General features: G+C 33.9%; 3 protein-coding genes across 5 annotated transcripts in view; 1 reads left to right on the top strand and 2 right to left on the bottom strand.

Moving 5' to 3' along the window:
- Positions 1-270: 270 nt before the first annotated feature.
- On the top strand, positions 271-2259 carry LOC123273056. 2 transcript variants are annotated; one of them, XM_044740240.1, is made up of 2 exons: positions 271-1844; positions 1945-2259. In XM_044740240.1, the coding sequence occupies exons 1-2, from the start codon at positions 1407-1409 to the stop codon at positions 2023-2025; spliced, it is 519 nt and encodes a 172-aa protein (XP_044596175.1). In that variant the 5' UTR covers positions 271-1406; the 3' UTR covers positions 2026-2259. Both variants share the same exon structure in this region; 1 of them encodes a protein (XP_044596175.1).
- Positions 2260-2986: 727 nt separating this feature from the next.
- The window catches only part of LOC123273050 (putative uncharacterized protein DDB_G0291608), a 78145-nt gene continuing 57267 nt past the window's right edge, over positions 2987-23864 (bottom strand). The window contains exons 5-7 of the mRNA XM_044740215.1: positions 3980-4036; positions 3803-3868; positions 2987-3711 (exon numbers count right to left, since the gene is read on the bottom strand). Of these exons, the coding sequence (XP_044596150.1) occupies positions 3115-3711; positions 3803-3868; positions 3980-4036 (720 nt within the window). The 3' untranslated portion in view covers positions 2987-3114. The remainder of the gene's footprint in view (positions 3712-3802; positions 3869-3979; positions 4037-23864) is intronic.
- The window catches only part of LOC123273042, a 47341-nt gene continuing 42464 nt past the window's right edge, over positions 18988-23864 (bottom strand). The window contains exons 4-8 of one of the 2 annotated variants that reach the window (XM_044740199.1): positions 22532-22641; positions 22025-22302; positions 21329-21443; positions 21026-21254; positions 18988-20950 (exon numbers count right to left, since the gene is read on the bottom strand). In XM_044740199.1, the coding sequence (XP_044596134.1) occupies positions 19407-20950; positions 21026-21254; positions 21329-21443; positions 22025-22302; positions 22532-22552 (2187 nt within the window). In that variant the 5' untranslated portion in view covers positions 22553-22641 and the 3' untranslated portion in view covers positions 18988-19406. Of the gene's footprint in view, positions 20951-21025; positions 21255-21328; positions 21910-22024; positions 22303-22531; positions 22642-23864 lie in introns of those variants that run through there. The other variant, XM_044740201.1, reaches the window with a different exon arrangement.

Here is a 23864-nt window from a genome sequence, read left to right as displayed (position 1 = left end):
TCTCGCGTTGGCTGCATTTTTTACCGCAAACTATCCCCTTGAAGCTACAGTTTATGTAGATATAATTCTAGTGCGCTCTGGCGGCCGTAAATGTAAGCTGTGAATTACTTTTTTTAACTGTAGTTGCGTATCTATAGGAGGATTACTACACATTTTTATTTTATCTAGTCTGTGGCATGTCACTTTTTACATAAAAAAAAAGTCAGGATCGAAAAATGTGAGCGCGCTATAGTATGTGCTGATAAAATTTAATAATTTCAAGTAAATAAATTGTTATAAGTGAATATAAATTAATTAATACGGTAAAATAAATTATGAATTACTGTTATAATAAACAAATCAGATATAACTTCGGTTCCGCAACCGATGCTTTAAATGCGGTACATAAACAATGCCCAGCATGCTCAGAAACTAACTCGATGAATTTATTGACATCGATTGCTGTTCATTTGCCCAAGCTAAGTGAGCTTGATAAATTGGATAACCTTGAAAAGTCAGCACAAGAGTTACATGAAAAAGTGGATGATATTATTTCTAAGCAGGCTGCATTGGATGCTAAATTTATCAGTTTGGAGAAAAGAGTGAGTGAGCTTGAAAATAAGGGATTTTCAGGTGGCTCAAAAAAGGAAGCTGAGAAGGTTTCAAGGGCAGCCGATATTTTGCTCAATTGCAATTTTGAACAACGGGCCTTACAAATTGAGGCACAAGCTCTTGTGGATGAGATTTCAATATCTGGTTTAGAAGAAGTAGGGGAGGAAAATCTCAAGGAAGTTGTAAAAAATTTATTTGACGTCCTTGACGTTCCTCGGGATGATCTCGGAGTCAAATATGTAAAAAGAATTGGCAAAGTAGCTGAATCTAGGACCAGGAATGCTAGGCAAAAACGGAGGGATGTGCTGATAAAGTTTGACTGTAAAGAAGCTGTTGATGTAATGATCAAGAAGTCCAGAGATATTGTTATTAAAAATAATGATTTGATAGCCAAGGAAAATATCTCGCAGGACCCTGTGCGTCTTCATCGCCGTCATCCGCCTGGTTTATATAAATTTCGGTTGCAGTTATTAAAGGACTATCCTAAGCTACTTGCAAATAATGTGTGGATTGCCGCAGCCTCAGTGTTCGTCAGAATAGATTCCGAGAAACCGCCGCTAAAATTATTGCCGTCTAATGGGATAGAGGAGCTTAAAAAGCACATTCGTTCACGTCAATAACTTTCATCCACTTCATCATCATTATCGCTTGCTCAGGAACGAGTGAGTCAATCAACTACCTCTGCTCAAGTTCCTCTCAGTGTCTGTCACGTTACTATTCGTTCATTAAACTGCAACTTCATTTTGTTTAGAGAATTTTTTAGGACGCATACTTTTGATGTTATTGCTGTTAGCGAAACATGGTTAAACGCAAATATGTCAGATGCTCAATTTCATATTCCGTCATTTACATTGCACAGGAATGATCGGTATCAAAGGAGTGGGGGAGGTGTTGTGTTGTACGTCAGAGACTCGCTTTCGTCGAAATTTATCATCAGTTCTGACTATATTCCTGGTCACCCGGAATATTTGCTTATTGAAATCTGGCACTCGACGAGACAAAAAATTTTAGTGGGAGTAGTATATAATCCGCCTACTTCTTCATCGTTAAATCTATTGGAGGCTGATATGGATGACGTTATGTCACATTACAATCACGTTATTCTTCTTGGGGATTTTAATATTAATATGCAAGTCGCTAACTCAAGATCGGATCTCCTACTAGAATTCTATGGAAGTCTCGGTATGCATCTGGTCAACTTCGAAGCTACTCATCATTCAGCTGATAGTCACTCCTGGATTGATCACTGCTTGGTCAGTCATGAAGACTTAGTAATTTCTTCTAGACAGTCATCAGAACCGTTTTTAGCAGATCATGATCTTATCTCGATTATTTACGATTACTCTGTTCCAGTGCGTGGGCGTAAAAAGATCTGGTGCAGGAGTTGGAACCATATTGATGACACCTGTCTGCGAAATATCTGCGACAACTTAGATCTGTCACACGTTGAGCATTCTGAGTCAGTTGACGAAATGAATAACTTGCTTCATCAACACATTCGTCAAGTGATTGAAGCAGTAGCGCCTTTGAGAGAAGTTGAAGTTCGTGATCAACCTGCACCCTGGGTGACTCAAGAAGTTAACCCTTGTGGAAATAATTTGCTGAAAAATCTCTTAGAAAGTTTTCAAAACTCTGCAGAAGACATTTTGAAAGTCTTGCCGTCCTTAAGTAAGTCCTGAGAAGAGTGAATAAGTCTTACAAACTCTTGAAAACTCTGAAAAAATCAAATGTTCCCTGAAATTTCGGACTTTCAGTAAGAGTTCTAAAGAGTTTAAAAGACTTATTTATAATTTTTCAGAAAAAAAAATGTAGGCAAAAAATTTACTCTACAAGAGTTTTAAAGGATTAAGAAGACTTATTAAGTAATGATGCTCTAAATGGTAAAAAATATTTAAATACTTATTATATTGTTATAAATTTATGTTTTTTATTTATTATCAGCCTGAATATATCAATTAATATGTATGTATAAATATAATTACATGTATGCATATATATTTGTACAGCTAGAGTACATCTTTTGAATGATTTAAAGAGTAATACAAAAACGAAAATTGAATCTTTTTCCACAAATCATCAATTTATGCAATTAAGTAAGTTTTATTCATTAAGTGAAAGGTTCACATCAAAGTATATTTATTCATTAACTTATTTTTCATTTATAAAGACTTAGATCAAAGAATAATTATTTAGATTAGAATTAACTAATTTTTTATATTTTAGATTATTTTTTTATTATTTAATAATAATTCAAACGACTTATTGAACAATAACACTGTAATTCTCTAAATATATATATTATATTGCAACAGAGTATGACGGTAAAGAACATTTAATAATTATTTAGATTAGAACTAACTTATGTTTTATATTTTAGATTATTTTTTTTATTATTTAATAATAATTCAAACGACTTATTGAATAATAACACTCTAATTCTCTAAATGCTATAAATACATATATTATATTGCAACAGAGTATCACTTCAAACAACATTTAAAATGGAAGTTCTAAAACTATTGATTAATTTTTTTTTTTTGCGACTTGAATAGCATTGTCCAGATATTTATTGACAGTCGCTTCTTTTACTTCTTTATTGAATGTTTCTTGAGAGTAATTCTGTTGTTCTAAATAATAGCGGTAGTGTGTTTGCAGCAGTTCTTTTTTTCGAGGTGTTAACTGATTACGACCTGTCGTGTTTTTCTGTGTGCGTACTACTCTTTGCGAGAGAGTTTCCACACCCCATATAGCATGAGACATTATTCGGATGAATTTAGCGGGTGTCTTTGCATCAAATGCTGCACGCGAATCGCTACTTGGAATTGTAATATCGTCTCCAACATTGAACACATCGTGATCTAAATTGTAATACGGATCATAACGCTGTTGCCGTTGATGCTGTTGTTGTTGTTGAGGTAGTTGCTGTTGTTGTTGCGATAGATTTCGTTGTTGTTGCTGTTGTTGTTGACGCAGTTGCTGCTCTACTTGACCGAGTTTTTTCCGCGCAGTAGCTGCATCTAATCTCGATTTTTGAACTTCACGTCTTAAGTTGAAAATTTCTTCATCTTTCTTTTTTAGGTCTTCCTTTAAACGTCGAACTAATTGATTTGAATTTGAATTCTAAACATAAAATACGTTAATGAAATATCTTTCATTTACATTGCAGAAAAAATCAAATGTAAACAGTAGGTATTAGTTTCCTAGAACTTACAGTTATATCCTTCAAAACAGATGGAGCATTGATGGAAGAGGTTGGCTGTGATCTTGTCTGCGAAGCCTACAAAAAACATTATTTCTTTAATTGACATAATCACTTTTTTAATTAAACAATTTTTTTTATTAAAAAATTAAATGTTAACAGTATAGGCATTAGTTCGTTTGAGCTTACAGTTATATCATTCAAAGCAGGTGGAGCACTGGTGGAAGAAGTTTGCGGTGATCTTGTCTGCGGGGCCAACAAAAAACATTATTTCATTAATTAACATCGTCACTTGTTCAGAGTGAATTTATATGGGGTATTCCATGCCAAATCGACCACTTTTGAACCTGACTCCTTTAGATTTAGCTAAAACTTTTCTATTCTTTTCTACTCTTTGAAAGACATTTTTGAGAATTTTTTTATCCAACCCAAAAAAAGTTATGAATTTTCCAAAAAAGTGGCTTTTTATTTTTAAATAGCTATAACTTTTTTAGACATTGACCTTTGGGAACCTTTTTTTGAAGTTATACTTCTTTTGGCGCGATGAAGAAAAATGATGAGAGTGAATTTTTACGATGCGCGCGCACACCGACACCTAAATTCTACATTGTAAGGTTGGTTCTAGGTGGTATGAAAATTGATAACTATGTTCAAGTTGTATATTCTAGTATTTTTATATTTAAAACACGTGTTTTGTAACAGTACAATTAAACAGCGTGAATAAACAAATATTATTTTGGTGTTTTTTGATTTTATTTTTAATAATTAAATTAGAACAAAAAAATATTTTTTAAAAATTGTACTTACAGTTTTCGAAATTTTTTTACAATTGAAAATTTTTTTTTTATTTTTTTGTAATCATTTTTTCAATATAAAAAATTATTAAAATTTTTATGTCAGCTAACTTGATTTTCATAATAATTAAAATATTTTATAACGATCGATTGTAAACTATTGATACTTTGCAGCTTCAAAATTAGTTGATTTAGAGGGTAAGGCTTATAATCCCGAAGAGCAAAATCCCGAACGAAACTCTTATCGACATAGGATATTAGTACGTAAGTTTCTATAAAAATCAATAGATGGCGATATATGTATGCTAAATAGCAAAGAAAAAAAATTGAACGGAGTGAAACTCACACGCATAAATGATTATGATAGCAAGAAAGTATGAAGCTCGGGTATTCAAAGGGCATCCCCAAGTCAATAATTACAACTTCTTCAGGAAAATTAAGGGGAAATAGGCACATAATAAGTCAAAATGTTAATCTGTGCTATTGACGTCGTCGAGAGGAACGGAATTATGGACCCATCAGGCCCATAATTATATACCATATAAAAATTTTAATTTTTAGTAAAAAAATACTCAGGATACGACAAATGTCATTCCAAACTAAAAAAAAATAAATTCAAAACTTTGGTAAGACCCATAAGGCCCCAAAACGTCACGCACAAAATTGTGCTAATCTGAAAATTATGTAGAGCCTCATCAGATCTCAACTGTGATTTCTAGTAAATTCTGAAAGTGATTTAGTGCATGCTTACAAAATTTCGGAGTTCTAGGAGCTTTAGAAGCAGCGTCTTTAAGGCTTGGCGCGTTTTTTGAAAAACGGTCAAGCTTAAAAATGATGTAAAACCTATTCAAGCCTTATCTTTGACTCTCAGTGGGGTTTGCAGCTGATTTAGCGCAAGCCTACAAATTTTTAGAGTTCTGGGAGTTTGAAAGGCAGCGCGTTTACGGTACGCCCGTTTTTTGAAAAACGGGCAAGCTTAAAAATGAAATAAAACCTAATCAGGCGTCATATTTGACTCTTAGTGGAATCTGCAGCTGATTTAGTGCAAGCCTACGAATTTTTAGAGTTCTGGGAAATTTAGAGGCAGAGCGTTTAAGGACTGGCACGTTTTTTAAAAAACGAGCAAGCCTAAAAATTACATAGAACCTAATCAGGTCACAACCTTATTTCCTACTAAAGTCTGGAGCTGATTTAGTGCAAGCCCACAAATTTTTAGAGTTTTAGGAGCTTTAGAAGCGACGCGTTTAAGGCCTGGCGCGTTTTTTTAGACGGGCGAGTCTAAAAATTAAGTAAAACCTTTTAAGGTCTCAAGCTTAAGTTTTAATGGAGTTTGCAGTTGATTTAGTGCAAGCCTACAATTTTTTAAAGTTCTAGGAGCATTAAAGGCGGCACGTCTAAGGCCATGCGCGTTTTTGAAAAAACCGGCACACCTAAAAATTACCTTAAACCTTATGGGATCTCATTTCTGATTTATAATGGAGTCTGCAGCTGATTTAGCGCAAGCCCATGATTTTGGAGTTCTGGGAGCTTTGAAGGCGGCGCGTCTAAAGCCTAGCGCGATTCTTAAAAGACGGGCGAGCCCAAAAATTAAGTATAATCTATTCAGGTCTCAACTCTGCCTCTTAGTGAAGTTGGAGTCTGCCGCTGATTTAATGCAAGCCTACAAATTTTTAAAGTTCTGGGAGCTTCAAAGGCGGCGCGTCTACGGATTGGCGCGTTTCTTAAAAAACAGGCCAACATGAAAAATACCCTGAACCTTACTAGGCCTCATCTCCGATTTATAATGGAGTCTGCAGCTAACTTGGCGTAAGCCCATGAAACTCGAGTTCTGGGAGCTTTTAAGGCGGCACGTCTAAGGCCTGGCGCGTTTCTTAAAAAACGGGCACACCTCAAAATTACGTATAACTTATTCAGGTCTTAACTCTGACTTTTAGTGGAGTCTGCAGCTGATTGAGCGTAAGCCCATGAAATTTCGTAGTACTCGGAGCTTTCAAGGCAGCGCGTTTACGGCTTGGCACGTTTTTTAAAAAACGGTCAAGCCTAAAAATTATGTAAAACCTATTCAAGCTTTATTTTTTACTTTTAGCGGAGTCTGCAGCTGATTTTGTGCAACCCTACGAATTTTTGGAGTTCTGGGAGTTTGAGAGGCAACGCGTTTACGATTAGCCCGTTTTTTGAAAATCGTGCACACCTAAAAATTAAGTAAAACCTATGCAGGTCTCAACTTTGACTCTTAGTGGAGTCTGCAGTTGGTTTTGTGCAAGCCTACGAAATTTTAGAGGCAGCGCGACTAAGGACTGGCGCGTTTTTTAAAAAACAGTCAAGCCTAAAAATTATGTAAAACCTAAGCAGGCGTTGTATTTGACTCTTAGTGGAGTTTGCAGCAGATTTAGTGCAAGCCTACAAATTTTTAGAGTTCAGAGAGCTTTAAAGGCGACACGTCTAACGCCTGCGCGTTTCTTGAGAAACGGTTACACCTGAAAATTACCTTGAACTTTGGGAGATCTCATATCTGATTTAAAATGGAATCTGGAGCTGATTTAGCGCAAGCCCATAAAATTTCGTAGTACTCGGAGCTTTAAAGGCGGCGCGTTTACGACTTGGCGCTTCTTTTAAGAAACGGGCACACCTAAAAATTAAGTAAATCCTATTCAGGTCTCAAATTCAAAGACTCTTCATGGAGTCTGCAGCTGATTTAATGCAAGCTTAGAAATTTTTAGAGTTCTGAGAGCTTTAATGGCGGCGCATCTAAGGCCTGGCGCGTTTCTTATAAAACGGGCGAGTCTAAAAATTACCTTGAATCTTGAGAGGTCTCATCTCTGATTTATAATAGAGTCTGCAGCTTACTTAGTTAGAGCATACAAATTTTTAGAGTTCTGGGAGCCTTAGAGGCAGCGCGTTGAAGGCCTGGCACGTTTTTTTAAAAACGGGCTAGCCTCAAAATTAAGTAAAACCTAATCAGGCGTCATATTTGACTCTCAGTGGAGTCTGAAGCTGATTCCGTGCAACCCTACAAATTTTTAGAGTTCTAGAAAATTTAGTGCCAGCTCATCTGATGACTGGCGCGTTTTTTAAAAAACGGGCCAGCCTAAAAATTTAGTAAAACCTATTCAAATCTCAACTAAGACGTTTAGTGGAGTCTGCAGCTGAGTTAGCGTAAGCCCATGAAATTTCGTAGCACTAGGAGCTTTATAGGCGGCGCATTTACGGTTTTGCGCGTTTTTTAAAAAACGGTCTAGCCTAAAAATTATGTAAGACCTATTCAAGCCGTATCTTTGACTCTGAGTGGAGTCTGCAGCTGATTTAGTTCAAGCCTACAAACTTTTAGAATTTTGGGAGTTTTAGAAGCAGCGCATTTACGGTTTGGCCCGTTTCTTGAAAAATGGACACACCTTAAAATTGAGTAATACCGATGCAGGTCTCATCTTACACTCTTTATTGTCTGTAGCTGATTTAGTGCAAGCTTAGAAATTTTTAGAGTTCTGAGAGCTTTTAAAGTGGCACGTATAAGCTCTTGCGCGTTTCTTGAAAAACGGGCACACTTCAACATTAAGTATAACTTATTCAAGTCTTAACTCTGACTTTTAGTGGAGTCTGCAGCCGATTGATGCAAACTTACGAATTTTTAGAGTTCTGGGAGCTTTAGAGGCAGCGCGTTCAAGGCCGCCAGTCCTGGCACGTGTTTTAAAAAATGGGCTAGCCTAAAAATTAAGTAAAACCTAATCAGGCGTCATATTTGACTCTTAGTAGAGTCTGCAGCTGATTTAGTGCTAGCCTATAAATTTTTAAAGTTCTGAGAAATTTAGAGGCAGCGCGTCTAAGGCCTGGCGCGTTTTTTCAAAAACGAGCAAGCTTAAACATTACATAGAACCTAATCAGATCACAACCTTATTTCAAACTGGAGTCTGGAGCTGATTTATTGCGAGCCTACAAATTTTTAGAATTCTGGGAGCTTGCAGAGGTTGCACGTCTAAAGCCAGGCGGTGAACGCGGCCTTAAACGCGCTGCCTCTAAACCTCCTGAACTCTAAAAATTCATAAGCTTGCATCAATCAGCTGCAGACTCCACTAAAAGTCAGAGTTAAGACTTGAATAGGTTATACTTAATTTTGAAGTGTGGCCGTTTTTTAAGAAACGCGCAAGAGCTTATACGTGCCACTTTAAAAGCTCTCAGAACTCTAAAAATTTCTAAGCTTGCACTAAATCAGCTACAGACAATAAAGAGTGTAAGATGAGACCTGCATCGGTATTACTCAATTTTAAGGTGTGTCCATTTTTCAAGAAACGGGCCAAACCGTAAATGCGCTGCTTCTAAAACTCCCAAAATTCTAAAAGTTTGTAGGCTTGAACTAAATCAGCTGCAGACTCCACTCAGAGTCAAAGATACGGCTTTTAAGGTGTGTCCATTTTTCAAAAAACGCGCAAAACCGTAAATGCGCCGCCTATAAAGCTCCTAGTGCTACGAAATTTCATGGGCTTACGCTAACTCAGCTGCAGACTCCACTAAACGTCTTAGTTGAGATTTGAATAGGTTTTACTAAATTTTTAGGCTGGCCCGTTTTTTAAAAAACGCGCCAGTCATCAGATGAGCTGGCACTAAATTTTCTAGAACTCTAAAAATTTGTAGGGTTGCACGGAATCAGCTTCAGACTCCACTGAGAGTCAAATATGACGCCTGATTAGGTTTTACTTAATTTTGAGGCTAGCCCGTTTTTAAAAAAACGTGCCAGGCCTTCAACGCGCTGCCTCTAAGGCTCCCAGAACTCTAAAAATTTGTATGCTCTAACTAAGTAAGCTGCAGACTCTATTATAAATCAGAGATGAGACCTCTCAAGATTCAAGTTAATTTTTAGACTCGCCCGTTTTATAAGAAACGCGCCAGGCCTTAGATGCGCCGCCATTAAAGCTCTCAGAACTCTAAAAATTTCTAAGCTTGCATTAAATCAGCTGCAGACTCCATGAGGAGTCTTTGAATTTGAGACCTGAATAGAATTTACTTAATTTTTAGGTGTGCCCGTTTCTTAAAAGAAGCGCCAAGTCGTAAACGCGCCGCCTTTAAAGCTCCGAGTACTACGAAATTTTATGGGCTTGCGCTAAATCAGCTCCAGATTCCATTTTAAATCAGATATGAGATCTCCCAAAGTTCAAGGTAATTTTCAGGTGTGACCGTTTTTCAAGAAACGCGCAGGCGTTAGACGTGCCGCCTTTAAAGCTCTCTGAACTCTAAAAATTTGTAGGCTTGCACTAAATCTGCTGCAAACTCCACTAAGAGTCAAATACAACGCCTGCTTAGGTTTTACATAATTTTTAGGCTTGACTGTTTTTTAAAAAACGCGCCAGTTCTTAGTCGCGCTGCCTCTAAAATTTCGTAGGCTTGCACAAAATCAACTGCAGACTCCACTAAGAGTCAAAGTTGAGACCTGCATAGGTTTTACTTAATTTTTAGGTGTGCCCGTTTTTCAAGAAACGGGCTAACCGTAAACGCGTTGCCTCTCAAACTCCCAGAACTCCAAAAATTCGTAAGGTTGCACAAAATCAGCTGCAGACTCCGCTAAAAGTAAAAAATAAAGGTTGAATAGGTTTTACATAATTTTTAGGCTTGACCGTTTTTTAAAAAACGCGCCAAGCCGTAAACGCGCCGCCTATAAAGTTCCTAGAACTCTAAAAATTTGTAGGCTCGCACTAAATCAGTTCCACACTCCAGTAAGAAATAAAATTGTGACCTAATTAGGTTCCATGTAATTTTTAGGCTTGCTCGTTTTCAAAAATACGCGCCAGTCCTTTGCCGCGCTGCCTCTAAATTTCCCAGAAGTGTGAAAATTTATAGGCTTGCACTAAATCAGCTGCAGACTGCACTAAGAGTCGAATATGACGCCTGATTAGGTTTTACTTAATTTTTATGCGCTAATTCGTAGACAAGCCGCCTTTAAAGCTTCCAGAACTTTAAAATTTCATGGACATGCGCTACATCACCTGCAGACGCTATTATAAATCAGAGATGCGACCTCATAAGGTTTAAGGTAATTTTTGGGCTCACTCGTTTCTAAAGAATTGCGCCAGGCCATAGAAATGCCGCCTTAAAAGCTCTAAGAACTCGGAAAATTTCTAAACTTGCACTAAATCAGCTGCAGACTCCACTAAGAGTCAAAGTTGAGACCTGCATATATTTGACTTAATATTTACGTGTGCTCGTTTTTCAAAAAACGGGCTAACCGTAAACGCGTTGCCTCTCAAACTCCCAGAACTCCAAAAATTCGTAGGGTTGCACAAAATCAGCTGCAGACTCCGCTAAAAGTAATAAATGAAGCTTGAATAGGTTTTACATAATTTTTAGGCTTGACCGTTTTTTAAAAAACGCGCCAAGCCGTAAACGCGCCGCCTGTAAAGCTCCAAGTGCTACTAAATTTCATGGGCTTGCACTAAATCAGCTGCAGACTTCACAAAACGTCTAAGTTGAGACTTGAATAGGTTTTACTAAATTTTTAGGCTGGCCCGTTCTTTAAAAAACGCGCCAGTCCGTAGACGTGCTGCCTCTAAAGCTCCCAGAACTCTAAAAATTCGTAAGCTTGCATTAATCAGCTGCAGACTAAATGAAGAGTCTAAGTTGAGACCTGCATCGGTTTTACTTAATTTTAAGGTGTGCCCGTTTTTCAAGAAACGGGCTAAATCGTAAATGCGCTGTCTCTCAAACTCCCAGAACTCTAAAAATTTGTAGGCTTATGCTAAATCAGCTGCAGACTTTACTCAGAGTCAAAGATAAGGTTCGAATAGGTTTTACATCATTTTTAGGCTTGACCGTTTTCTAAAAAACGCGCCAGACGTTAGACGCGTTGGCTCAAAATTTGCCAGAACTCTAAAAATTTGTAGGGTTGCACTGAATCAGTTGCAAACTCCACTAAGTGTCAAAGTTAAGACCTGAATAGATTTTACTTAATTTTTCGGTGTGCCCGTTTCCAAAAAAAAATGCGCCGGGTCTTAGACGCGCAACCCTTAAAGCTCCCAGAACTCTAAAATTTTATAGACGCTAAATCAGCTGAAGACTTTATTATAAACCAGAGATGAGATCCCATAAGGTTCAAAGTAAGTCTTAGGCTCACCCGTTTTTTAAGAAACGCACCAGGCCTTAGACGCGCCGCTTTAAAAGCTCTCAGAATTTCAAAAATTGATAGGCTTGCACTAAATCTGCTGCAGACTCCACTAAGCAAGTAATTTGAGACTTGAATAGGTTTTAGTAAAATTTTAGGCTAACTCTTAGCTCCCAGGACTCTAAAAATTCGTAGGCTTCCACTAAATCAGCTGCAGATTCCACTAAGAGTCAAATATGACGCCTGATTAGGTTTTATTTAATTTTTAAACTTGCCCGTTTTTCAAAAAACGGGCGTACCGTAAACGCGCTGCCTTTCAAACTCCCAGAACTCTAAAAATTTGTAGGCTTGCGCTAAATCAGCTGCAAACCCCACTGAGAGTCAAAGATAAGGCTTGAATAGGTTTTACATCATTTTTAAGCTTGACCGTTTTTCAAAAAACGCGCCAAGCCTTAAAGACGCTGCTTCTAAAGCTCCTAGAACTCCGAAATTTTGTAAGCATGCACTAAATCACTTTCAGAATTTACTAGAAATCACAGTTGAGATCTGATGAGGCTCTACATAATTTTCAGATTAGCACAATTTTGTGCGTGACGTTTTGGGGCCTTATGGGTCTTACCAAAGTTTTGAATTTATTTTTTTTTAGTTTGGAATGACATTTGTCGTATCCTGAGTATTTTTTTTACTAAAAATTAAAATTTTTATATGGTATATAATTATGGGCCTGATGGGTCCATAATTCCGTTCCTCTCGACGACGTCAATAGCACAGATTAACATTTTGACTTATTATGTGCCTATTTCCCCTTAATTTTCCTGAAGAAGTTGTAATTATTGACTTGGGGATGCCCTTTGAATACCCGAGCTTCATACTTTCTTGCTATCATAATCATTTATGCGTGCGAGTTTCACTCCGTTCAATTTTTTTCTTTGCTATTTAGCATACATATATCGCCATCTATTGATTTTTATAGAAACTTACGTACTAATATCCTATGTCGATAAGAGTTTCGTTCGGGATTTTGCTCTTCGGGATTATAAGCCTTACCCGATTCAGAAAAATCTTAAATAATATTGAATTAAATTTATATGATAATTAATGATTTTATATTTATACGGTATAGCTAAATTTTTACTATAATAAAACCTATTTGAATTTTTTTAACATTTTTCTTCGATCATTTTTGCATTTTTTTTCTTTAAAATATTTTTTATTATGTATAACAAAGAATTATAACTTCTAACGCGTGTACATAAGTACACACACTTTTTTTTTTTTTAATTTTTGTTTTTCAATCGACTTTTCGAAAAAATACACAAAAAAAAATTGAACATGATCAATTCTATAAAATAATCGTCTTTTTTTTTAGCAAAATCGTTATTTTTTCAAAGTTTTTCACTTTTTTTTTAAATTTTTTTTTCTCAAAAAAAACTTCAATCAATTTGGCAACTATTCCCGCTCATCCCGGACAGGATCGATTTTTTTTATTTAATTGAAAAAAAAATAGTCTATTTTTCTGAAATAAAAAAATAATTTTTTTTTTCAATTGAATAAAAAAAAATGTAAAAAAAAATTGGCCCTGTCCGGGATGAGCGGGAATAGTTTTTAAATCGATTGAAGTTTTTTTTGAGAAAATTAAATTAAAAAAAAAAAAAAGTGAAGAACTTTGAAAAAATAACGATTTTCCAAAAAAAAAATAAAATATTATTTTATAGAATTGATCATATTCAATTTTTTTTTGTGTATTTTTTAGAAAAGTCCATTGAAAAACAAAAATTTAAAAAAAAAGGTTCCTAAAAGTCAATGTCTAAAAAAGTTATGGCTATTTGAAAATAAAAAAGCTACTTCATTGGAAAATTCATAACTTTTTTAGGGTTGGATAAAAAAATTTGAAGCAATTCTCAAAAATGACTTTCAAAGAGTAGAAAATAATAGAAAAGTTTCAACTAAATCTAAAGAGATCGGGTTGAATCTAAAGGGAAAAGTGGTCGATTTGGCATGGAATACCCCATATGTATCGTATTTTTTTGTTAAAAATATTAAACATATTATTTAAAATATGTTTAAGCGGGCCCGGTGGTCTAGTGGTCTAAAATTTAAGCAATTTTAAAAATTTTATTTCTATATGAAGGTAATGACTAATGCTTTCAAATTTTTATCACACCTATTCTATTACTTATCAACTACATGAAAATGAAAATCAAAACAAAAAAAAAATTTTTTTTAATTAGAAAAATGGCGCTGAAGATCCCCTATCCAAAAAAAATGGACCTTATTGGCGCAGGTCGATTGACTTCTCCAGCAAAAAATAACATAAATTAAGACAGATTTTTAATTAGTATAAGTATAGTTATCGTCGGAACAAGAATGAAAAAAAAAATATTTGACAAAATGGCGCGTAGTTAAAAGTACGAATCTGATATTCGTTTTCAAAAAATTCTTTTAACTACGCGCCATTTTGACAAATATTTTTGTTTTTTTTTTTTTCATTCTAGTTCCGACGATCACTATACTTATACTGATTGAAAATCTGTCTTTTTTTTTTATTTCAGATCAGATGGTGAGGTCAATCGACCTGCGTCAGTAAGGACCATTTTTTTTTGGAGAGGCGAACTTCAGCGCCATTTTTCTAATTAAAAAAAATTTTTTTCTCCCCTCCGTGCGGAAAGCGTCAATTTTCCGTTCGCTGCGCTAAACGAAAATGCCGCTTTCCGCCTCCGTCGAGGAGAAATAGTATTTTTCTTACCTGGGGCAGGAAAATAAGAAATGTCTCAGATTACATGTAATTCTTGACCGAGGCGAAGCCGAGGTCGACAAACATGTGATCTGAGGCTTTCTTATTTCCTGCCCGTGGTGAGAATACTATTTTTCGAGCTATTCTCCGAGCGCCAAAGTCTGATAGACGTTTAAAAATCGAATAAATATTTTTAAAATAAAGTTATATTTATTATTAATTTCCTATTTATTTTTTTAACTTTTATAATGATAGTCTAATATTTTATATTACAGCAGCTTAAGAATAGTTTTATTTATAAATTTTTATCAAATTCATCAGATTTCATAAAATATCAAGCAGCATTTAAATAAAATCAGCATTTATTTTCATTACTCGATACTGCTCATTTAATGAGATTAATTAATCAAGCGTTCTGTTTGATGAATCATCATATTTTAAGTTTATACATTCAATCTTGAAGAAATCCGTTTATTAATTTTTTTTTATATTACGTCTTTTCTTGACCTACAATATTATATTTTTCAGGGACTAGGGAAACAAAAGGAGCAGTTGCTATGGGGTATTCCATGCCAAATCGACCACTTTTGAACCCGACCCCTTTAGATTTAGCTGAAACTTTTCTATTCTTTTTTAACCTTTGAAAGACATTTTTGAGAATTTTTTCAAATTTTTTTATCCAACCCAAAAAAAGTTGTAAATTTTTCAAAAAAAAAATTAGAAAAACGGTTCACCCTAAAGGCCATCCCTGCAACTTCCCGCCAATTCTATACCTAAACGCTTGAAATTGCACTTATGACGTTTTAGAGCTCTTCGAGCTCATAAATACAATTTGGGTATTATTTTGAGCTCTCCGAGCTCAAAAAAATAGCTTTTGTATGCTTTTGAGCTCTTCGAGCTTAAAAGTTTGATAGAAGTTTGAAAAAACACTATTTCTTTAATTTTCAAATCGCAATAACTTTTGAATGGATCAACCGATTTTCACGCGGTTGGCGGCATTCGACGCAGTTTTATCATCCTCATAAGTTATTTTCAGGTTTTAATTGATCGAACCGAAAATTTCAGAGTAATTCTGAAAAAACACTTTTTTCGGTTTTCTTTCGTTCACGATAACTCACGAACGAATCAACCGATTTTAACCGGACTGGCGGCGATCGACGTGGTTTTTTGATGTTAAGAGTTGATTAGTTTTTGGAATTGATCGGTAGAGCCGTTTAAAAGTTATTCCAAAAAAACAACTTTTCAAAAAATTTTTTTTTGTAGTTTTTTTTGCAATTTCTCAAAATCTATTGGTCCGAATCGGTTCAAATTTTCAGGAAATCTAAGTTTGGTCAAGCCCTTTCGAATGGCGCCAACCGCGATCAAATCGGTCAAGCCGTTTAAAAGTTATAAGCGGTTCACATACTTTCACACACACACACACACACACACACACACACACACACACACACACACACACACACACACACACACACACACACACACACACACACACACACATACAGTCAGGACATGGGTGCTTTCGAGAGTATCTGCACCGCTTTAAGCACGACGATTCTCCGGAGTGCCCGTCTTGTCCAGGGGTTATTGAGGACGCAAGGCACGTTTTCTTTGTGTGTCCACGTTTCGATCCTCAGCGTGAGGAGTTAGAGAGGATCCTGAACTGGAGAATCCAACCAGAGACAATAGTAGATGCAATGTTGTCGAATCAAACTGCTTGGAACGCTACAAGCACTTTTGCCACAGAAGTGCTTACAGAGCTGCGTTCCATTGAAAGAAAAAGAGCAAATGACAGAAACTAGAAGGAAGGAAAAATAACACCTTAGCCACCAGAAGGAATAGCGGTAGCTGGATCCTCCCCTCACGAAGTAATGCCTGACGGCGGTTTCCATGAGGGATTAGAGGAAAGAAGAAAAGGGGTTTAGGGTTTAGTGGGTAGGGGCGTTAGGGTCGAGTTTTAGTATGACACTGCGTCGAGTCGCCACATATCCAGGCCAAACAACTATGCCTGGAATCCGTAAGAAGGATTCCCCCCCCTAAGATAAAAAAAAAAAAAAAAAAACACACACACATACATACAGACACCGTGACAACCTCGCAGGGATAGTCAGGGAAGCTTCCTGTGACCTTTAAACGTCGAGATCTGATGAAAACTCGATTTTTGCAAAACGGGGTGAAAACAATAACTTCCCGATTTTTGAAAATCTGAGATTTTTAGCGGGAAGTTAAAAATGGCTTCTTTATTTTCAAATAGTCATAACTTTTTTAGACATTGACTTTTGGGTAGCTCTTTTTTTTAAATTTTTGTTTTTGAATGAACTTTTCGAAAAAATACCCCGACAAAATTAAATATGATCAATTCTATAAAATAATCGTTTTTTTTTTTTAGCAAAATCGTTATTTTTTCAATGTTCGTCACTTTTTATTGTTATTTTTTTTTCCTCAAATAAACTTCAATCAATTTGACAACTATTCCCGCTCATTCCAGACAGGGCCGATTTTTTTTATTTAAAAGGAAATCCAAGTACCCTGCTACTGTAAAGAATGCCTAAAAAAAAATAATGCGTAGAAATACTTTTGTTATGCATCTTAAAATTAATTTTCAAATAAATTAATAACATTTTTGAGGAAATTTCCGAAAAATTTACGCATTAAATTATTAACATTTAATAATTATATAATTGACTAAAAAAAATACAGCACTCTGAATTACCGGTAAACACTTTACAACACCGCAACAGTTCCCTAAATCCTGGTATTTCTAAATTATTTGACCGAATAAGCTCATCTTCGAACTTGACTTTGGTATTTACCTGTAGAAAAAGTATGTGGAGTTTGGTAGAGATCCGTTGTAAATTGGCGACGTTATCGTCGTGACAAGCCGCGTTATATCCGATATATATATAAATAAAAATATATATATATATATATATATATATATATATATATATATATATATATATATATATATATATATTAGAGTGGTCCAAAAAAAAATAGTTTTTTGTATTTTTCGTCAATTATTCTTGTAGGAAATTTAATTCTCTACAAAAAAGTACTGAGGTAGTTTCTTCGTAATCTTAACGAGTAAAAAGTTATTGAGCTTTAAATACTCGCACAAAAGAAAATTTAAACGAAGATAGTTTCAAAGCAACTTTTCGAAAAATTTTTTGGTAACTGTATGTAATGATTTCAAAATTTATCAAATTAGACTGTTTCTAAATGCTCGTCGAAGTATATCTCATTACAGTTACTATAAAATTGTATTCATTCAATTAGCATATATAAATATAACAACAGCGATGATATAGATGCATACCGTCGGTAAAAATAATTATGACACTGCAAAAAAATAAATAATTACCGCAATGATAAGTTAAACCTTACAGCCACGGGTTGCTCGTGTAAGTATGTTCCATTACAATTACTATGTAATTATATTTATTTAATTAGCATACATAAATATAACAACAGCGACGAAATAGATTCATACTGTCGTTAGAAAAGGTTAAAAAAGCTGCAAATACGTAAATAATTACCTCTATAATAAGTTAAACCATATAGTCACGGGTTGCTTGTACAAGTATATCTCATTACACTTACTATTAAATTATATTTATTTAATTAGCATAAATAAATATAACAAGAGCGAGGAAATAGTTGGATACTATCGTTAGAAATAATTATAACACTGCAAATAATTAAATAATTTCCGCCATATAATAAGTTAAACCTTATAGCCACGGGTTGCTCTGATAAGTATCTTATTGCATTGACTATAAAATTATATTTATCCAATTATCATGAATGAATATAACAACAGCGATGGAATAAATGCATACTGTCCTTATAAATAAAAAATCAACATCATCTAATCAACTAACTACCTGAATAATAAGTAAAACCTTCTAGTCACGGGTTGCTCGTATAAGTACATCTCATTACATTTACTATAAAATTATACTCATTTAGTTAGCATAAATAAATATAAGATCAGCAATGCAATAGATGCAAAGATTTGTTAGAAATAATTGAAACACTGCAAATAATTAAATAATTACCTCAATGATAAGTTAAACCTTATAGCCACGGGTTACTCTGATAAGTATGTTATTACATTTACTATAAAATTATATTTATAAAATTAGCATAAATTTATATAACAACAGAAACAATATAGATGCATACTGTCGAAGAAATAATTATAACACTGCAAATAATTAAATAATTACCTCAATGATAAGTTGAACTTTATAGCCACGGGTTACTCTGATAAGTATGTTATTACATTTACTATAAAATTATATTTATAAAATTAGCATAAATAAATATAACAAGAGCGAGAAAATAGTTGCATACTACCGTTAGAAAAGGTTAAAAAAGCTGCAAATACGTAAATAATTATCTCTATAATAAGTTAAACCATATAGTCACGGGTCGCTTGTACAACTATATTTCATTACATTTACTTTATTAAATTATATTTAGTTAATTAATATAAATAAATATAACAAAAGAAACAAAATAGATGCTTACTGACGTTAGAAATAATCATAACACTGCAAATAATTAAATAATTGCCGCAATAATTAGTTGAATCTTATAGTCACGGGTTGCTCTGATAAGTATATCTTATTACATTTATTATCAAATTATATTTATTCAATCATCATAAATAGATATAACAACAGCAACGAAATAGATGCATACTGTCGTTAGAAATAATTAAATAATTACCGGAATGTTAAGTTAAACCTTATAGTCACGGCTTCCTCGGATAAGTATCTTATCATATATTTACTATAAAATTATATTTTACAATTAGTATAAACAAGTAAATATAACAACAGCGTTGCAATGAATGCATACTGTTGTTAGAAATAATAATTCGACATCAGGTAAGTAAATAATTACCTCTATATCGATTTCAACGTTAAAGTCACGGGTTTTCAAAACTTACATGAGCTCTAGTATTTCTTCGCATTACATGAGTTAACAATGTGATCAAAGTTTGTCTTTTTTCCTCGGGTAAAATCCTGTTGTTGTTCGGTTTACTCCTTTCGGTTTTCCTCTTACTTGTACTGGACTTGGCATTATGATTTCTTGTATCGCTGATACGTTTTTCTTTACTTGTTCTCCTGTTGCATCCATTTTTTTTTGCGAAGAGCTGTCCTGTAAATCATCTTCAAAAACGATTCTACCAATACGCCCTTGACGCCATCCTTCTATCAATTTATCCAATAGTTCTTCCTTTTGTTTATACAATTCTCCTGTTGATAAGCTGCCGATTTCAACCAATTCATTTGCACGTTCTTTTAAGGCTTGCCGTCTCTGCGATGCTGTTTTTTTACTTCGTACAGGTATTTTGCTAATTGTTGGACTGCTTATGCTCGATGTTTCGTGGGGCTCAGCAGTTACTTCATAATATTTTTCATTGCTCAATTGTTGTACTCCATACTCCTTCGACCATTTATTAGCGCATAGTTTATTATCAAATATCGGTTTATCCACAAACGCACGATGAGCCATAATATGGCGACATGGCAAATTGTTGCTTTGAAAAAAGTGGCAATTACATAAGTTCGATGATGTTACGTAAGTGTTTAAGTTTGTGGATATTGTCGATTCATCAGTATCTGGAGAGTAATTACTAATGACGATTTTTTTATATGCGTTCAGTTCTTTGGATATTTTTTTATATGCAAATGAAGTTAAATAATTCGCATATTCTCGCTGAATACTGCCTTCTTCTGAATTGTTTACATTTAATCGCTTCATATAGTTTGTTGCAGCCTGTAAGTTTGTTTCTTGATTTTGAGATTTTAATAAAGCGAAAAAGTTTTTACCAAAACTACACAGAGTACCTCGAAGTTCAGCTACCGCTTTCATTTGCTTATTTGTACTTTCAACTATGTTATTTGTCAAATTACCGTAATTTCCTTCGACCATACTGTACGTTGACCACTCCTCTTTGTTCCTGTGCCAATTTTTATTAAAGTAATTTAATACACAATCTGGTGCTGTTTCACATAACATTTCATAGAAATGAACGTATTGACTTTCGGTTTCAGACTTTGCTAATTTTTCGAAAATTTCTAAGTATTTTAACTTCTCTTCGTTTTCTAGACTCATCTTTTTAATATTTCTTTCGAATGTTCTCAATGTATGAAATAAACACAAATAAAATTTTATATTTCGAGGAAACACTTTAATAAAAGCATTTCGTTCATTAAGGTCCTTATCCGACATAAAACATCTAATTCTGCTGCAAGCATTTGAATTTTCATGCTTAAAACAGCGTGCCACCCATTCCAATGTACCAGCATCTTCATTTTTTATGACAGCTGCTCCAACTATTTCTCCTCGGCCATTCCCTGTCTGAACCATCAATAAAAACAATATAAAATTGAGTTTAAATAGTTTATAAGTGCCATCCATAAAAATCATTTCTGGGTAGGCTTCCATAGATTTTTTCATGTCGTCATTGCAGAAATAAATGCCTTTAAACTGATTAGTTTCTTCTTCTTGAAGAACATGGATTGAGCACTCTAAATGATAAAACATAGATATTAAACGTTACGAAATCACGAAGTCATAAGTATTTTAAAATAATAAGAACTTACTGTAGTCGTTTTTTAATAAATTTACGAAAGACTCCAAAGTATTTTCCAAGTCTCCTTTACATGAAGATTTCAAGTTTTGTAAATCCTTTTTGGTCACTACTTTCTTTTTCCTTTCAGCAAGATCGTTTTTCACTAGTCTCGTCTTAGCTCCTAATGACAGCATTTGAATTGTTTGCTTTTTAGTTTCATCTGATAGTCTTCGGTGTTCCGGGAGAGTAGATCGTAGCTCCTATTAAAATATCATTATAATTAAACACATTAAAGTCAATGAACACTATATAATTACTATTATTTATGTCTTACCTTGTAGTGAACAGGATGATTTTCATGATTTAAATTACTTTCAAAGACTACTAATTTCATTGCAGCTTTATCGAAATGAATCTTGATGACAAAGCCACAGTCATGATTGTAAGTACTGTCAAAAAAATAATTTAATTAGCTACGCATTTTATTACAAAATCAGACAGAGAAAAAAATAGGTATTATTTCTATTTTTCCTTTCTCTTGTACGAATTTTGTGGGGAATTTTTTATGCGTTTTAAGCTAGAATATAGCAGGAACTTTTAGGAATGGCCTGGAAGGTCAACCTCTTTTCAGATTTTTTTTACTACAATAGAAAAATCGCTATGTGACATACAGTATTAATTATTATGATCAACAGCAATTCTTGCAATATGTTATAAGATTCGCCTCTATGTCAGCCTAGCAAATTTTCCTATGTTAACTTTGGAAAAATACCTATGCATTTATAGGAAAAATACTTTCTTTTCTTTTCTCTATGTAGCAACATTCCTCGATTTGCAATATTTGCCCCGAAATTATATATAGATATAGAAATTTGTTGACACGCCAGAAACTTGCCTTAGATTTGGCCATTATCCCTAAAGGAGATATTCTAAGATAAAATTGATGTAACTTACAATTACTTAAATGTTAATAGAGACAGGATATATAGTAAGCTATTTTTAACAGTAAAATTATGTAATTGTTTATTACCTAGTCATTCGCTGACCGGTCGATTGACCCGATTTTGTTGCAGCTCCTAATTTGCATTTGTAGCTAATATTTTTATATTGAAATTTAGCGATCAATTTTTTTTTTTCTGCGTCGTCTATGTTCATATTTTTTAAGTCAGAAAGATATAAACGATCCCCACGTAACATCGTGTATGTATCTTTTGTTTCATCGCTCCAGTCAGTGATAAACGTCAACAAAGCATTGTATGAATCAAATGATTCTTGAGTTAAGCTGAGTGTTTCCATTTTCAGTAAAAACTTAAATAAAATATTAATTGTAAGAAATAATCAACACATCCGTAAAATCGTCAGTATTTTATTCTTCAAATTAATAAGATGTAAATAATGTATAGATTTGCCTTCGTAATTTTTACTTCCTCGAGTAACGGCAAAAACAAGAACTAAAGTTATATAGTAGGTAAAAGAAAATCCTACTCAATTTTTTAGATAGAGGTCGCGGCTTATACAAAAATTGTACGTAATTTACTAGGATTGAAGTTCTCAACATTGTTTCCTCTGGAGCTAGTCTTATTACCCTCGGAGTATATGTTCTTGTGAATTTGAGTGTATGTGCTGATACTTCGGTATATCTTCCATCTATAAAAATTTATAAGAATATTCTGGAATCGGGATAACGATATTCTTACTTTTAACCGCGTAAAGACAGCATCTTTTTGCGTCACTTCGGAAACGATTGCATCACTGATTTGATAAATCTTAAATCGTAAGTAGAAGTTATTAATTATTTAATATTGAAAAATGCTACATATTTATGATATTAAAATAAGCAGACGTTAAAAATTTTTGACTTTTTTCATCTATTAAATTGCAATTAAAAATCATTAAAAAAAAAAATTGTACGCATAATTTTATAAGTTTTCTACATGTGAAATTTTTTCTTTTAAATTTTTTGAAAGAATTTTTGCAATAAAAAATTTCTAAAAATTTTCAGATGTCGGCTAATTTAATTTTCATCACATATTCACATAATTCAATATGCATTAATTTTATTTTTAAATTTATGTTTTAGAAGTTATTACTATGAGTGACCATAATTTAAAGGTAGATTTTAAAGCCGGTGTTGTTTTCAATTCTCTTGAAGCTGTTATACGAAAACTTAATAACTATAGCGAGAAAACGGGCTATGAATTTTCAAAAAGGCATTCCAAGACGTTGGATTCTGTGAAGAAAGTAAAAAGTAAAAAACTCAAAGATGAAATCTTGTATAATGAGATTAATTTTGACTGCAAACAATATGGCGAGTACAAGCCAAAAGGACAAGGCATCCGCAATCGAGGGTAAATCATCATTATTCCACGAAATAATCCAATGACGATTATAAAATTTATGGGGTTTCATTGGTATCAGACTGGGAATGAAACCAATGAAACTCCATATTTTCTTCAATGCCATTCTTTACTTTAGAAGTCTAAAGAGTTGCAATGGATATATTTAGCACTCGAATATAATTCTAACAATTTCCAGCTTACTAGTTTTCAAATAATAATAAGTTACATAGATCTAACAAGAAGAAACAACCCTGATTAAAAAAAGTATTGAGAACAATAGAAACGGAATTGGAAAGAATTCGATTTATCATAAAAGTAATTCTTTTCAATTCCGTTTCCATGGTTCTCAATACTTTTTTTAAACAGGGAATCTGTATTGATAATTAATGAATATGAAAAAATTTTCATTCACAATACTTGACCAACGTATAGCTAGATAGACTGCTTTGGCGTTAAAAAATATATAGTATTTATTTATTTATTCTCAGTCATTAAACTAACAAGTTTTGTGCTTTATTTTTTTTAGGTCTA

Source organism: Cotesia glomerata, linkage group LG10 (genome assembly GCF_020080835.1).
Source record: "Cotesia glomerata isolate CgM1 linkage group LG10, MPM_Cglom_v2.3, whole genome shotgun sequence".
Lineage (NCBI taxonomy): Eukaryota > Metazoa > Arthropoda > Insecta > Hymenoptera > Braconidae > Cotesia > Cotesia glomerata.
Note: the sequence above shows the minus strand (reverse complement) of the source record. Positions and strands in the feature narration are given on the sequence as shown.

Coding starts and splice junctions, on each gene's coding strand:
- LOC123273056 (XM_044740240.1), top strand. CDS start 1,407: ATGTCAGATGCTCAATTTCATATTCCGTCATTTACATTGCACAGGAAT. Junction 1,845..1,944: donor CCTGGATTGATCACTGCTTG/GTCAGTCATGAA, acceptor ACTCTGTTCCAG/TGCGTGGGCGTAAAAAGATC.